The sequence below is a fragment of the Durotheca rogersii genome (genome assembly GCF_024521655.1).
Source record: "Durotheca rogersii strain YMJ 92031201 chromosome Unknown GGS23scaffold_23, whole genome shotgun sequence".
In the NCBI taxonomy this organism is placed as follows: Eukaryota; Fungi; Ascomycota; class Sordariomycetes; order Xylariales; family Xylariaceae; genus Durotheca; species Durotheca rogersii.
In genome coordinates this window covers 261,163-277,313 of record NW_026251254.1, presented here as the reverse complement: position 1 = coordinate 277,313, position 16,151 = coordinate 261,163, and the positions used below count along the sequence as shown (strand labels likewise).

General features: G+C 54.9%; 3 protein-coding genes across 3 annotated transcripts; all 3 read right to left on the bottom strand.

Moving 5' to 3' along the window:
- Window positions 1–2,030: 2,030 nt before the first annotated feature.
- GGS23DRAFT_227606 (mitosis protein dim1) lies at window positions 2,031–3,008 on the bottom strand. The gene is made up of 3 exons (XM_051512020.1): window positions 2,678–3,008; window positions 2,420–2,560; window positions 2,031–2,332 (listed from the first exon to the last, which is right to left on the bottom strand). Exons 1-3 carry the CDS (start codon window positions 2,757–2,759, stop codon window positions 2,124–2,126), a joined length of 432 nt encoding a protein of 143 aa, XP_051369238.1. The 5' UTR covers window positions 2,760–3,008; the 3' UTR covers window positions 2,031–2,123.
- Window positions 3,009–3,064: 56 nt separating this feature from the next.
- Window positions 3,065–6,063, bottom strand: GGS23DRAFT_580506 (tripeptidyl-peptidase 1 precursor). The gene is made up of 5 exons (XM_051517125.1): window positions 5,496–6,063; window positions 4,689–5,411; window positions 4,368–4,502; window positions 3,434–4,149; window positions 3,065–3,340 (listed from the first exon to the last, which is right to left on the bottom strand). Exons 1-5 carry the CDS (start codon window positions 5,710–5,712, stop codon window positions 3,293–3,295), a joined length of 1,839 nt encoding a protein of 612 aa, XP_051369237.1. The 5' UTR covers window positions 5,713–6,063; the 3' UTR covers window positions 3,065–3,292.
- A 6,005-nt stretch (window positions 6,064–12,068) lies between these two features.
- Window positions 12,069–13,939, bottom strand: GGS23DRAFT_613757 (oxaloacetate Acetylhydrolase; the record flags this gene model as incomplete). Its single annotated transcript, XM_051520594.1, has 4 exons — window positions 12,069–13,068; window positions 13,167–13,240; window positions 13,308–13,455; window positions 13,544–13,939. 4 exons carry the CDS (start codon window positions 13,937–13,939, stop codon window positions 12,520–12,522), a joined length of 1,167 nt encoding a protein of 388 aa, XP_051369236.1. The 3' UTR covers window positions 12,069–12,519.
- Between the last annotated feature and the right edge of the window lie 2,212 nt (window positions 13,940–16,151).

Here is a 16,151-nt window from a genome sequence, read left to right as displayed (position 1 = left end):
GACGTAGGCCGGGTTGGATGGTCAAGCCAGGGTTCGTCGACGGTCGCTACTAAGCGCAGAGTAAGATTTTTAATTATTAATAGAAAAGAGAGACGAGGAGGAGAAAACAAGAGAGGGTGGGAAAGGGAAGCTGGGAGGAAGAGGGAGGGGGGTAGAAAAGACTGTTTTCTCCTCTCGGCCTCTCTGCTCTGGAGATCCTTTAGACGACCTCGTGTTTGTTGTGGAATTAGGTAATAAGACAGGACACATACGTATGTACACCGGGACACGAAGAGCAGCGAACGCGCAATCATCGCGTAACAACAGACGACATGCCCCATATAGTCCAGCTATGCTGGGTACGTGAGCGCAGGAGAGACGAGCTCGGGCCGGTGGCAGTGAACGGCCATGGGGGGAGGCTGGAGACGGCACTGCGGACGACGGCGTACGTATGCCCACCCATCAACAGGGCCTGCGCTCATCAACATGAGGCCGGAGACTTGGACACCTGTGGTATAGTACCTAACTCACCTAGCATCGCCGCTACGAGGCGTAGGTACCTCTCCTAACCTCCCTAGGAGGCACCTAGGCGGGAGGCAAACGAGCAATGAATAGCAATCCATTGTAGTGGCCGGGTTGCAAAGAGAAGCAACGTAGGTACCTCTCCAGTACCGCGCCACCGAGAACTCCCAAGACGCTGGCTGAGTCGGCAGGCGGGAGATATCCGCGGTACGCCGAGAGTACATGGCCAACCCTACCTAAGGCAGATTGCGTGTCTTGCACTGCTTCCCGTCACTGCCACGAGGGGGGGCGGGCAGTGCCTCGTTGCGCCCTAATGCATGTAATGGGGTAGGTACTTGCACGGTAAGTATCGCTTCAGCCGATATTAGGTACCTCGTGTACACCCGCACACGGTCTTGGTGGGTAGGTACCTAGGCAGCCCCATCTCGGGATGAAACAGGTACATACATCAGGTACCTAACTTGGCAGCTTGCTTAAAATGACCCATTTTAGAGATACCTACAGGTACGTACCTAAGATCCATTCTCTCTCCCTTCTCTCAACCAGCCTCGAACCAGCGTCGTGGCACATCGCGGGAAGACATATATCCCCCTTATCCCCCTGCTATTCTGCACTCGGTGCCCTGTGTAATAATCCTTCGGCAGCATAGCACATGGCATTAGGGAAGCAATACAACACCATAATATCCTTACTACGTCCACCGTCTGCCCTCTGGACACCGCGATCGACGCCTGGTCCCTGGAGGTCCCTGGAGGTCCCTGGAGAGACAATCCCATCCCATCCACCTGGGCAGTGACAATAGCAAAGAAGGGTGTGTGTGTGCCTCGTAAACGCACAGCCGAGGCGGGCCAACGCAACCCATTGGCGGAAACGTCCACAGCTCCAACCTGCAAAGGGATGCCCATGCCCATGCCATGCTACCGTGTGCTAATTTTAGAGCCCACCCTTCTCCTCTCCTCTCCTCTCTCTCCCCCTTCCCACCTGAGCAAATCGGCTGTAGCATTCCGCTGTATAAGTAGCCATCCCATACCGCACCCGCCGAGCCGCGCATACGCGCCCGTCGTCGCTACTGTGTATTTGTATTCTGGCGCGTACGCAGACGCTTTCTCCAGGCAGCCATTGGCATTGAATCGTCCTACAGATACTGCCTCTGCGCGGTACTACCCACTATCCGTCGGACATCCGCTAGGCTATTGGCTACGTCGGCACGGCGGAGGCGAAGCTGAGGTCGGTCCAGGTTCGTGCATGCCTGCCCACCGAACCCAAGACACGAAACCTCCACACGGGGATGCACGGCAGCAGGTCGACGGACCGCTCACGAGGACGGGCGGTTGGGCGAGGCCTACGAGCGAGGGGACCAGAAAACCCCCGCGTTGCAGTAAAACCGCTTTGATCACCTTCACCATCATCATCAATAGGATGTTACTAGAGGTGTAATGAAATAGCATTAGCACAGTTATGGCGTGACATCCTTCCTATTCCCATCACATACCAAGACACGTTTCCCGACAGCTCTTGAATATCCCATCCCCAGTTGCGAGCCGACAAGCTAGGGGGGGCACGGGATGAAGATCGAGAGGGGGCCCGATGTTTTTTTTTTAAGCGTAGAGGCGCAGCCCGGATTAGTACCGGTAGCGGGTAGAGTAGTCCTTGGGGCTAACCACCAGACCGCGACCCTTCTTGGCGCCCTTATACACGGTCTCGACGATGTCGATCAGCTCTTGCTTGTCTTCGAGGACAAAGTTTAGCTTGTTGTTGTTTCCCGTGCCCAGATCGCACATGATGTGTTTGTTGCGGAAGAAGAACATGATGGTGCACGGGTCGTAAAGCTCTATAGATGGGGAGGGCCGGCTCGTCAGCAGTTGACGCAACAAAAAAGCAGCGGCTCGCTCGAATAGGGCGGGGGGCAGTAACGTACCGTACATCTGGTTGAAATCGGGGACTTGGTCGATGTCGCAGACGTAGATGACGCAGAAATTCTTCACCTTGTCCGCGATACGGTACAAGACTTCGTCCTGTCGCATGCAGTCGGGATCGTGGTCGCGGCCGAAGCGAATCGCTACAGCGAAACCATCGTTAGCATTTCCGAATTTCAGACTTCGTCCCCCTACTCGCTCTTCCTGTTTTGCCTCCCCCTCCCCCCTCTCTCTCTTCCTCGGGCGCGCGGTTTACTTACCGACAACGCGTTCTGTTTCGGATAGGATGGCCTGGTCGACATGCCAGCCGGTGCTGAGATGGGGTAGGACGATGGACCCCATCTGGAAAAGATCGAGCCGGATTCCAGAGACGAGAGGATGTTAAGATGACAAAGAGCGAAATCAGAAGAGCGCCCACAGACCTTGTTTAATTAACTGGTCGATTGTTGGCGATGACACCAGGTGGGTTGAACAGGGTTAAGTTTGACTGCATTAATGCGGCATTCTTCTGCTCAAAGGTAAGCCGTCAGAAACCTTGGATAAATGCATTGCCCTTATCCGGAAGTATTTTACCCCATAATTACATTATGCAGTAGCAGCACATTTTACGTCTAACTTACTCAGTAGTAGCTGGGCGACTCTGGTTTATTTTACTAGCAATCATCGTCACAAGTGCCCACGACAGGAAACGCCTCTACAGATTCGGACGTCCCGCAGTTTGCGTGAGACTAGTAGTCAAAAATTAAGTATATAAGCAGAATACCTTGGATACGTAAAAGCTTTTACATATACACATCTGTACCGCCCGTCTCACCGCCGGCGCTATACACACGGTACACATTTCATTGCCAAGTATGACCCTCCTTTCTCCCCCATCAATAAAACAGCTTGCCGCCCGCCAACGCAACTAGCTCGGGGAAGACCTACGTCGCGAGTTAGTCTTAAACGCCCACCGAAAAAAGGGGAGCGGATTCTCAGGGCGGATGCCATCCCAGTAGGGAGTCAATTTCACATACCGGCGTCCCGAATCCGGTTACGGGATCCCAACCCTCGGTTGCTGGAAAGCCGTCGACGCCGCAGCCGACGGCGCTCCCACTCACGATATCGGTCAGGCCTTTGTGACCTCTCGCATACAGCCACGGGTTCAGGAATCCTAGCGGCGGCTTGCCCGTCGAGATGAGCGCGTCATTGACCAGCGAGATGATCCCGCCTGTCAGCGGGCAACTGGCGCTCGTGCCGCTGATGGTGCCTTCGGTACCATTCCAGAAATACGCGAAGTAGAGGCCCTGCGCCGATATATCAGGGTACCCGCGGCCAGTCTTGCTGTACAGGCCATCGTACAGACCGTTGAGGTTCTTGACGTAGGCGCTTGTCACCCTGGCCTGGTACGGGGGCGCCTGGAAGATGTTGCTGAAGCCACCGCCGGACGTGTAGTTTCCGCGCCGGATTCCGTCGGGCCCGACGAACGCCGGCCGGTACGCTACGACCTCGGGGTCGAAGTTCTTCGTAGCGCCCACTGCCGTGACGTACGGGCAGCTTGGTGGGAATTCGGGGATAAACTTGGTCGTGTTCTTCCCATCGTTGCTCAGACATTTGCCGTACGGTCCGACACCGCTATCGCCGCTAGAGAAGAGCAGAGACGTGCCGCGGGCGCCGACCTGGGCAAACTGCTGGCAGACTCGCCGAGCGTACGATACGGGCACGGTCTGCTCGTCGTCGGCATACGAGGTCGCTACGACATATCAGCATCTTGTGCGGGCCCCGGAAGTACACCCTCCGGTATCAATTTCGCTACCCAGAAAGTCCACACAGAAGAAGAACAAAACAGACAGGTCAAAAATGGGACATACTGCGAAAATGTAAGTTAGCCTCGGCAGAACAAGCAATGTAAATGGGCCGAACGCAAAGCCGAACACGCGGGATATCACTCAAGGCGCCATTATACGTACCTAATAACCTGCGGGATTGACGGCTGCGAAAGGAGATAGTTCACCCAGACTAGGTATGGCTCGTTCGTGTTGTCCGGGGTGCTCGGAGACGGGATGAAAGGGGGACTTCCTCCGGTCGAGTAGCTGATGATTGGGGCTACCCGGAATGTCAATTAGCGCAAGAACTTTATCCGATGGGTCGATCTGGTGGCCACAAATTCCCAGCTTGCAAAGATAATTGCGGTTCGAGGTAAAAGTTCGATACGAGAGGATCGTAAACCTTGCGACATCTCGTAAATCAGGGGAGGGGGGGTTTTAAATGGTTCGATTCCGGAACACGTACTCTTCCAGCTGATACCGGCAATAGCCTGGAGGTCCAGGTTTGCCTCCTTGGAGGTGCTTGACTCAATCTCGTCAGGGGTTAGCGGATAGTCGCCGGGGCCGTCGGCGATGGTGACCTGTGGGAAGTCATTGGCGCTCGAGACGGCTTCCGGCCGGTACTTGGCGAGAAACAGCTCGGCATCGGTCCGGATAGGGTGCTCGCCAAGGAAGTTGTTGAACGCAACGGTATTCCTGCCGCCGGCCTGGGTCTTGTAGCCCTTGGTGGAGTACAGAGTCTGGAAGCACTCCGGCGTCACGGAGCTGACATTACAGACCTTGCTCAAGGTCTCATTGGAAGGCGGCCGATACGCGGGGTCGAGGTATACCGGCGCTTCGATGTGGTCAAACACATTAGCGCGGGCGCGAAAGAACGAGTTGGTGGGCTGGATGGTGTCTATGTGATCGTGCAGATGGTGCGGAAGGGACCATTTGGGCGCCCGAGCGACGAGGCCGCCCTTGTTATGCTCGTAAACATGGTACTCGGTGTCGAGGAGGCGCTCAACCGCCCTGATCGGGAGCGAGACCGTGATCCAGTCTTTCGCCGAGCTATAGGCCGTCGGTTTCACCCCATTGGCCTCCAACCACTCACGAACGAGATCGAGTGTCTCGTCGGTCGGTTTGACTAGCTCGTTCACCTCATCCGCAGTGAGGTGCTGGCCGTACCGGGGATGATCCGGGTCCGAGACTGGATGCCCACGGTTAGAGATCCCTACTTCTCTTCTTTTCTATTTGGCAGCGGCACAGCGCATGAAGACATCGCCTCCCATACCTTCGTACAGGTGCCTCTCGAGCTCCCCGAAATTGCTCTGCTTGACGCCAATTTGCAGGTCAATGACATGATCGGCGGGCGCACGACGTAGCCGCCTCCAATCTCTCGGGACGTGGTGCTCATCCTTGACGCGATACGCCGAGCGCGACGGCACCGGGTTCGCAACGGCGACCCGGACAGCCAAGAGCGCCGAGCAAACGGCAGCGAAAGTAACCATAGCCACACGTGTCGCAGCTCAAGCCTGCGGGTGGATGTATACGGGGAACCCAAGGAGAGGACAAGAAAGGCCAAGACGGCTGGGCAAGAGTCTGGGCGAAACAAGCTCGCGGGACCTACTCGGAAGCGGCTTATATACCCTACCCAGACCTGTGCTAGGATACGCGTGCGGAGCACGAGGAGCGCCATCCCGCAGCAAAGGCGCACATTCGTGGAGGCGGGATGAGCCAGGGTTCGACGGCGCAGCCAGCCAGGCAAAAGACGGCATTGCCCAATAACAGAAGCCGCTTCAGCAGCCCGGAAATTACGTTGATTGCGCGCTCATCGACAACAGCACGGTGCTCTAGGACCCTGGCCCGCCCTGGGACCTGGGAGAGAGTCGACCTGCGTACACATGCATCTAACATATCGCAATCCCTCTCGCCGACTGGGCCGCGCCATTTTCCAGCTTGCACCGTTCAGGCAGGTCGTTTGGCTCTCTCCCTCCCTTTGGCTTCGAGGTGCGCGGGCCTAGATCGTCACGCCACCCCACCCGTATATAAGACATTATTTACACGTACATACTACCTAACGTATTAGCACTTCGAGCCCGCGGATCCTTCCTCCGTGGAGGAAGAGGGGAGACAGGGCCTGGGCCTGCACGTCCGAACAGGGCAATCCACGCTCGCAGCACGATACACTGGCACATACTCAGTATTACGCAACCAACAGGCGGACACCGCGTCAGAAAAACCACAGCATACACAGGCGATAGCCCTTCCTTTGTCAATCTTTGGTCCGGAAACAGCAAATATGCACACCGACGGGAGCACTTTACGAGCGGACTCGGCATCAGCCGGTCGATTCCTAGGGATGGGGTGCCTGATATACGAGCAAAGAGCGAAACCCCGTCGCAACACGTCCGTAGCGGCTGCTAGGGTGAAGAGTTAGGGACAGGAAAATAAACAACGCGATTCGGGAATAATCCAGAAGCAGCAGGCAGGGTATATGTATATGTATTCCCAGCTCGTTTGCCTCCCAGCCCCCCGAACCGCAACCCCAATCGATGCCTAGGTACTTGGGCCTCGTCTACGAAGCGAAAAGAGCCATCGCGAACGGCACGCCCGGTCCTAGGGCGGCGTGCCTGAGGTCGCTTGTGTCGCGTCTTGCCCTAACTAGCAGACCTGCACACATAGGCACACTGCCCCTTCGGTACTTACTTACTAGGAACGCTAGCCTCAACTTACACCTTGTCGTCTGCGTAATGGGCGGGGTCTAGTTCGATGGGTTCGCACAAGTATCGGCTGTCCCCTCGGCGAGGTAGATGTGCGTATGTGTTGTGTGCGGGCGCGGGCGCGTGGGTGCGTGCAAAGAGGGAATCGATGCTCTCCTAGAGAACTAGCAAGCGGCTCGATGAGGAAGAGGAGGAAGAGGGGCGGGCCGGGCATTGTCCTTCCCGAACCGGAGTTTCCGAGCATCCGCCGTCGCTGGCGAGACTCGCTTGCTTGCAAATGAGGTAATTTTATACTTTCGAGGGATGAGCGTCGCGCGTTCGCTCTAGCGTTGCCGGGGGGCTCGGTAACGGCTTGGGAAGTGAACCAAAGATAACGCTCTGCTTCGCTGGTCGCTTCGATCTGCTATCGCGCACTTGCGCAGCGGGGACCCATCTCGTTGCCCGAAGCTGGGAAGGGAGAGTTGCGGGTTGATATATACTGGCGCCGACGCGCAGCGCCTCCTCGAGATACACATGAGTATCTCAGGGTCCGGGCTTCTAGTCCATCTGAGGCGTCGAGGCTGATTGGTGTAGGTCCCCACCTAAACTATAGGCGCGCAGCAGAGACTTGCTAGGGGAGTCTCAGGGGTTCCCAGGTGAAGCTATCCCGACGGACTTCGGGCGAACGACGGCAGGATAAGCTCGCGGAAAACTCTTAAGTACGGCTGTACAAGCCAACCCCCTCCGCCCCCCCCCCTAACAACAGCCCACAGCGCGGCCCTCTTTGTCCCATCTATACGGCGTCGCGACCTCCGTACCCGTGTGCTCTCCGCCAGCCCGCTCCATCTGGTGAAGAAGTGGGCGGCACACGGGGGCACGCCGCTCGCACGTGTTGGCGGAAAGAGGTAGTGAGAGCGGACGCTGGCACGTAGGTAACAGGAGATTTGTCTCACTTAGGTGAGTGACATGTTACTCCGGATCCTGGGAGATAGCAGTTGTTCGTGTGAGTTATAGTGTCACCTGGATAAGGTGCTGGGCATTTTCTGTAGCTAGGCGCGTCCTTGAGTTAGTACTTCGCGGCTAGCGTTAAATATAAGGTGCTAGTGAAGCACACCACCAACTGACGATTAAATCATTTCTATCCCATAGATATAGGAATGTCCTTTCTATTACGGTTAATACCCTTGTTTACTTATTAGTTGGGTAGATGCTATAACTTTCGTTGTATTAGTTCCGATTCGGTCGCGCTTAGTCGTATAATCAACCGGGTTGGACCATGACTCCTCAAAGTATTCATTCTCTTCTCAAAGGCAGGGAGTGACTATTAGCTTCACTATCGGTGCCTGATTGGTTATATGGGGTGAAATAATGCCTCTAACCGGTCTCACGAAATGGGTACAGTTGTAATCAGACATGATGGGATTGCCCTGCGGGTTCCTTTGTATGTCTGCGACCCTGTAGACCGGTGGAGCGTTGGTGACATCATTGCCATCTTCCTGACGGTATTTCTAAGATAGCGAGCGATCTGTTTGCTTCCATGCTGTTGGCGGGCACTTATCTGACGGCTACCCACGTGGGTGCCGTGAAGTGATTGGGAATGGACTTTGGCTGGGGCTTGGATGTGGGCGATCCGGCAAAGGATCTGAGCTTGAATAAAACAGGAGCCGCTAAATCCCTAAGAGAAAATAGAGGGAGTATTATATCGGGCGGGCTTTAAGCATCCGTACAGCCTAGAGGGGTTAAGTATAGAGAAGACATGAAGTCATTGTCAGCATTATCCGACATAATACCAACGGCCTAGTAAACGAGGCAATTTCGCATCCTGGACATAATTCCTTAAGCTTCCGTCAGCCGCCGAAATCCTATAGTTCCAATCATCGACAAATAAATTCTGGGTTTCCCTGATGGTGTCGTCCATGGGTTGTGAGCCTAATCAAGTTACAAGACAGGGTTGAAGCTGTTAGCAATAAATAGTTCCAGTCGTCTTCCGGAATACCAACCAGTACCGCGGGAAACGCCAGCGGCTCGGGATGTCTAGTAGCAGCTAAGATATTGCTGGAAATGTCTGTACGACCGGAAACGACTGAAAGCTCCTGGCATGTAACACTGATGCTCAGGTTTACTTCCCGTTGATTTATAATATTCCCGCCATCACCGTAGAACCTTAGGTGGTACCATATCCTGCCTTGGTCTCTCAAATACCTATAATAAAGGCGAGGGGAACCGCTCTTCTCCACGACAGAAGAGATTCCCGATCCCTCCGAGACAAATACCGTGTTGTGTCCGCGCAACTGATTCGCTACTGGACGGCCACTCTCCGCTTGACGGATCCCCCCTCGACGACTCCTTGGAAGACGATTAAAGGAATATCGTAGGTACCTAGCGGAACTTTTGGACATCAAGGGTCTCTAGAGTTGCGAAGGCTAAAAGTTTAGGTACTTTGGACAGTATGCGCCGTAGTCTTACCGTCCTTGCGCGAGTTTCGGTTTTAGAAATCGCCGCGACGTCCAAGCCGAGCAGAACGGCGAGGCACAGCGCCTCATCCTCCGCTACGCTTGTGCTCCGATGTCCTAGTTCGCTTGCAACGGCCAATTTCGCTTCCGTCGTCTGTGCCTTCTTAAAGCCTCGTAGAGAGTAAAATACAGCGCGCAGAGGGCTAATAATAGTCATTATTTCAGGTATAATTTGTACACGTAGCGGACTCATCCATGCTGGCGTCTAAGTCATGAGCATCGTCGCTGAGCTGGGGATGGAGCGATTCGGACAACGTGCCCTCCTGGTATGTCCACAACCTGCAATTTCAAGTACAGGCGAATATTTTCGTAAGCGGCTCACTATATATTTGCCTCTCTGCCGAATCGGATATATTCGGCCTGACATTATTCGTGCATGATGATTTCTCACATCTCCCTGGTGGGTTATATTATAGGCCCACCTACAGATGGGCAGGACTCCTTACGCGAGACCTGTTATCCTAGATGGCAACTGTTTACGAGTAGGCTTACACCACCTGTTAGTCGCTAATGTAGCTCTTACCTCGCGAACGTGGATACACAGCAGACTTCTGGCACTGCCGTACGATATAATAATAGCTGAGTTTCGAGTCTACCCTCTTTCGGCGCAACGCCTTACCGCTACATCTATCTCGTCTGGCCCTAAGGAAGCAGGACAAGAGCGGTCTCGGGATCGAGCCATCAAGCGAAGATCACGTTGAAACTCCAACCGGGTTTACGGGTATTACTTAACACGTAGAGGCTTACATTTCCGTCGTGGACTATATAGGCTTGTGTATTGGCAAGATATGCATATGACGGGGCCAACGGCATGGCCCCATTGGATGCTTAGATTTGCTGTGCCTCTTTCTCCCCTACATGTGGGTTAATTCTCAGAGGAAGGACGTCGGGTCTTAATAGGCAATTTAAATTACGCTCCTCGTATCTAGTAGCGAGGCCCGGGCTTTGAAGGCAGGGCATATTTGCGCAGGCAGTTGTGATCTTGACTTCCGCGGTGCGGGCGTTGTGAGAAGTCGAATAGCCACACACAGAGGACTTACAAAGAGCAACCTCCATGGCAACGTAAAGACGTAACTCGATCCCAATTAATAGAAATGCAGCATATAAGACAGGAATGTAATGAAAAATGCGATAGCAATTTGTCGTGTATGAAGTCACATATCCTCGGGAGTGCGGTTGTCTATAGACCCCTTTCCTCTATGCTCTGCTGTCCCTGATGCAGTTGGACGGCTCCAGGGCCTTGCCGAGATCCCTGGTGCTGTTACTTAGTGTGCATTGGGGAGCTATGATGTCATTGGCCTCGTTGACCCTAGATGTGAAGCTATCGAAAGAAAGGTTATCCGTTCAAATCGGGTCGGGGTTAGAAAATAGATGTAGTTAAATGCCGACTGCATCTGATACCTTTTCTCTCTGCCCATTTTCTGTTTTTCTTGTTTTTCTTTTGTCGACGTCTCTCTTTATTTTTATGCTCCTCTGTTGGTGCCGGTTTGCCGGTGGTGCCAACTTCTCTGTTGGTACCGGCCCACCCCCTGCCTACTGATTGATCCATGCCACTGTCTCTACACACAAGGTCCGTTGAAGCGAGTAAATGAGTGTATTGTAATAATATCGAGTTTTAGGAGTATAAAAGAAAGCTGTGCGTGCTATTTAACGGGGTCGGCACCGATGATCTATCCTTGTTACACGAGTGTTAGCTAGGGTTTCTTGCAATAAGTAAGACAACAAATGTTATAATACTATAACAGTTTCTCTCTCTCTCTCCAGTAGGGGTCGGATCATCCACCCGAGACCGTGTCCCTATCAAGAATCAATTTCCCCCCCCTGACTTACTGTATCCGAAGTAGCCGAACTTCCGGTCAGCGCTCGTTTGGTATCTTGTATCCGTGGCTTTCCCACCTCCCCCGTCATTCCACGGCACGTTTTTGCCGAACGACCAGCAAAGATGTGGTGTCACTCTTCCACGCGCTCCACCCGCCACGCGAGCCCCCCCTCTCTCTATCCAGCTTCGACGGCAAAAGTAGCCATTCTCATTGGAAGCTTACGCGCCCGGGAATTAATAGAGACGCCAAGTTTGCGTGAGAGTATGTGCGTGCTGCCGAGATATATGTACGGCCTCCCCGGTTACCCATCATCGTCTCGTGGCCCCCCTGCCCGCCCAACTAGCTAGCCCTGCTGCAGCTGGATGCTTGCTTGTCCTTGCAAGCCGGCATGTCCCCCACATGCGGCGACAACCACCTCAACGTCAAGTCTTTCCAGAAAGGGAAGGGAGAGGGAGATCTAAGAAACAGGAGAGGGAGGTAGAAGGCGGGAGGCGTGGGTGGGCACGAGACCGCCGGAGAGAGGGATATCTAATACACAGTTTTTCCTGTAAGCCATGTTACATAACCTCTCCTTAAAGACGTGACTGAGGTAACTAGAAGAGAAAAGCAGAGTAACTACCTAACCTAGGCTACCTGTGCTTAACTATCTACAAGCAGGTAATAATGCTTAATCCAGCCTGCTTAAAGAGACAATTTGAGGAACCGATGGGATGTCTGTACAGCATGTGATCAACCAATGGGCTCTCAAGAGGATGACAGTCGATGCAACATCGATACGGCTCTTCTGGTCCACACAGATGCCAGGGACCCCTCTCTGTGCCGAGATCCAATCCTTTTCGGTTTTCGGAAGAGAGGCCGCTCGCATGGCTCGGTGTACATGGCCGGGTTCGTTCGCTGCGAGAGAACAGCATGGTAGTTGTGCAAGTAACGATCATTCCCTATAACAACGGGAAGACACCGTAACGCTCGGGTTGCCAGGACTGCCGGCCTCAGCAGGCTAAGAACTTATATGGTCATCTAATCAATCGTCAAGGCAGCTTATTAACCATGGAAATTTCAACTCGCTACATTGTCTGCAACCCTTATAGGTGGCCGGCGAAATACTCGTGGATGCTAACTAAATGACACCGTAACCCGACAGAGAATAGTTCCTCGCCGGCGGCCGGCCGCCTAATTGTCCACCATATAGGTACAGCGAGAGACTCCTCCTAACCCCGCGGAGATACACAAGGAGAGAAAAAAACAATAACAACAGAGAGATGATATTGCAGAGGCCTCCCTGCTCACAGCTCGCCCTCGAACGAGGTGCCGCCGGCGCCTATGTCGACGGCCATGCTGTGCTGGAGGCCGCAGACCTCGAAGAGCTTGACGGGGGTGATGTGCTGGGGGGTGCCGACGACGCCGTCGCGGAGGAGGCGGGCGAGGGTGTCGCGGATGGCGACGTAGGCGGGGGCGAGGGTGGCGAAGCTGAAGATCATGACGCGGAAGCCCATGGCGCGGGCCTCGGCGACGGTGATGACGGGGCTGCGGCCGTTCTCGACCGAGTTGAGCAGCAGCGGCCACGGCGCCAGGTCGCGCACCGCCTGCGCCGCCTGCGCCTTGCTCGCGAAGCCCTCGAGCAGCCCCACGTCCGCGCCCGCGTCCCGCGCCGCCCGCAGCCGCGCCACGCACTCCTCGTACCCCAGCGTCTGCAGCGCGTCCGTCCGCGCGATCAGCACAAAGTCCGACTGCAGCCGCACCCGCGCCGCGTGCGCCGCCCGGATCCGCGACAGGTACTCCTCCCGCGGCACCACCTTCTTGCCCCCCAGGTGGCCGCAGCGTTTCATGAGCACCTGGTGCGGGGGAAGGTTAGCGCACCTGCGTCGTAGTAATACCTGTGGGTAGGGGGGGAGAGGAACGAGGAGAGGGGAAAGGGGTAAGGACGCCCTACTTGGTCTTCGAGGTGAGCCCCGGCGACGCCAGCGCGGATGTACTGCTCGACCGTGCGGGCGACCATGATGGGCCCTGGGGTTCGGTGCGAGTTAGCGCTGGTGCTGTACCGTCGGGCCGATGCTGCCGAGGTTATACTCACCACCGTACCCGGTATCCATGTCAGCGATCAGCGGCGGGCCGAAGGGGTCGAGGTTGGCGATCATCTCCGCGTTCTCGCGCATCTCGTGCAGCTGGGCGATGGCCAGATCTGGCTGCCCGATGCGAGAAGCCGTAGTCCCCGCGCCAGTCTAGAAACCGTTGGCGAGCGAGTTATTAGTCGGTCCTCATGGCCAGGCGTCTATATGAGAGAAGCGTCGGGGGGGTGGCTCTACGTACCATGTACATGGCGTTGAAGCCCAGCTCCATGGCGGTGCGGGCAGAGAGCCCGTCGTACACGCCGGGGCAGATGATGAGCTCGTCGGTCTCGAGAAGCATCTTTCTGAGCTTCTTGGCGCCAGACGCTGGCTCGGCGACGCTGGAGATGACGCGGCTGAGCCGCAGTGGCCCATCGTCAACCTTGTCGCCCTCGGTCACCGGCAGTTCGGCGACTTCGGGCTCGGGGGTGACCGCCAGTTCGTCTACCACGACCTCCGTCGTCTGGACTGACGGGATCGGCTTGATGGCCTCGTGGAATTGGCTGGGGATGAGCTCCACGTCCGTCTGGAGGACGACGGTGGAGTTATCTTCGAACTTGGCCATAGGGTTAGGGGTGGTTACCGTGGAGATAGCCATGGCTAATGATGAACTTGGTCTTCTGGAAAGTGTGTTGGGTCTTGGTTGCTAAGAATCACGAGCTTGTGGTGAACAACTGAGAAAAGATGCTTCGGTCGAGGGAGACACATGGGGTTTATATATTCCGCGGACACGACTCTTTTCACCGGTTGGGTTATTAATATGCCTATATCACCTTCACAGTCTCCTGATCCCTCTGGCTCCAATGGACAACTGTCTTCTGTTGCAATCAGCATGAGCCGACATACACTACTCGACTTGGCACATATGTGATTTTCACCCCCTTTCCCCCGGCCACGATCGAATCGCCGATATCAATATACCAACAGAGTTAAGATCTGTCTGCGGAGTTTCAGGTGACACGCTTTCGCCATAAGCTGCCTTTTCTGTGGTCTAAGATCTAGCCCATAATTCGACCTGTTTCTCGTGAGGGCGTCGAGAAAGGGGAAGCTCGACCACCGGTTGCTCAAGCCTGGGTACTACCATACCAGCGCGCACCGGACAAGAGTGGCTTTCTCCAGGTCAGTAGATATTGTTGTTTTAGGCCAGGCTTTGCTCAGACCACTTTACACCGGCCACCCCGCGGCTATGGTGAGCCCTGAAGTGTCGTGGACTCGAGTGCGAAGCAATTCCTCTGGACGAGGAGTCCTTGCTAAGAACGCGGAAACGAGCATATCGTGGGGGAGGAGGGGGGTCAAAACATCCGACTGCTACAGGACTGGCTTTCACGAGGCCATCGTCTTATCGACTCCCTACCACCCTCCTCCATATGGGGTGGAGGACCTCCGAAGCGGCTAGAAGATCGCGGATTTGGTCTTTTACGAGGACGATCGTGGGGGGGAAGCTGCATGAACCACCGCTGACCAAGCAGATGACCCGCGTGTGGTTGTGGTTGGTCTCCTTGGTTGCCATCGTCGATTGCGCCAGTAGAGACCTCCAACATCGTCGCCGTACGTGGCCACACGGTCTATATGCCTGCATGCCTTGTCACCTACCTGTTTCTGACGTGTGCTCGACGATGACCTCAACAGTCACCGGGTGCGCAAACTCTGTCTCCATTTCGGTCTCCCTTCTAGGATGTTACTCTCGTCCTCCGCCAAACCGGAACCACGTTTGCGTAGTCTCGGGTGAGTGATATCCGACTTCATCCCCGGGCGAGGGTAAACGTAGAAGAGCAATACCAAGACACCACCCCTCAGCCCCTGGCGTATTTGTGTTGCTCCGGCCCCATTGCTCTTTACAGAGATTTCGTGGGTATACGTCGTATTTCTCAATAGCAGAGATTCTATGGAGGCCTCACAACCAGCAATATATCGGAGAAAGAGGAGGCTTGCTGGGACCGTGGATGGTTTTCTTTTTGGGTTTACGAACAAATAATTTCTACGACTTCTAACCTACCAGCATCTGTTAGGTTGCTGGGCTGAGGGATATTCTGAGACCTAATAACGTATAATTAATATATCCCTTTGCGGTAGTGGTGGCGGCTATGGCTATTGTTATGGTTGTAGATAAGCAGCTGGAACCAAGAGATCAGCAGCGCCGCCTCAGGGAGCTCACGTGGCAAAGCTTCCCTCTGTGCCCAGCCTTCTAACGAGGGCCCTTTCTTTTCCCTCCTAGCATCTGGCCACAGTTCGTGACTAATAGGTTCTAGGCTCGACAGATTCTAAGAATCTGGATCTATGTCCGCGGGAACGTGCAGCCAACCAAGTCCCCGCCGATTAGGGCACGTTTCCGGGCCCGGCATATTATTCAACCTGTTGGCTCGTGAAAAGGGGTCGCCGGGGACTAGGTCGGATCTGTCAGCCGTGAGGTGAATACTACTTACCACAGCTAGAGTGTGATTGATAAATGGCAAGCTGTATCTGTAACCCAAACGCCGTCGTACACGGCGGCCAGGCCGCAGACTGAAGTGTGAGGATAGCATCCGGGAGGGCATCTTTAGAGCAACCCCCCCCTCTTGTCCCACCATCACAGATCTCGGTTCGATGGTCCAGGGTCGATGCTATGTCGAACTGGTTAGGCAGGTATCCCCAGTCTACAGGGAAGTTCACGGCGGGCCGAGCCGGTAAAATAAGCCTCAGGTGCAAGGGCCTGGCATGCTCCGGGGTGCTTGAGGGTAATAGAGAGAGAGAGAATGTGGCTATGTAATAGCTAGCTACTTGAGATACTACAGGGGTAAGCGACGAGGAAGCAGAGACAGCGTCATGCACAG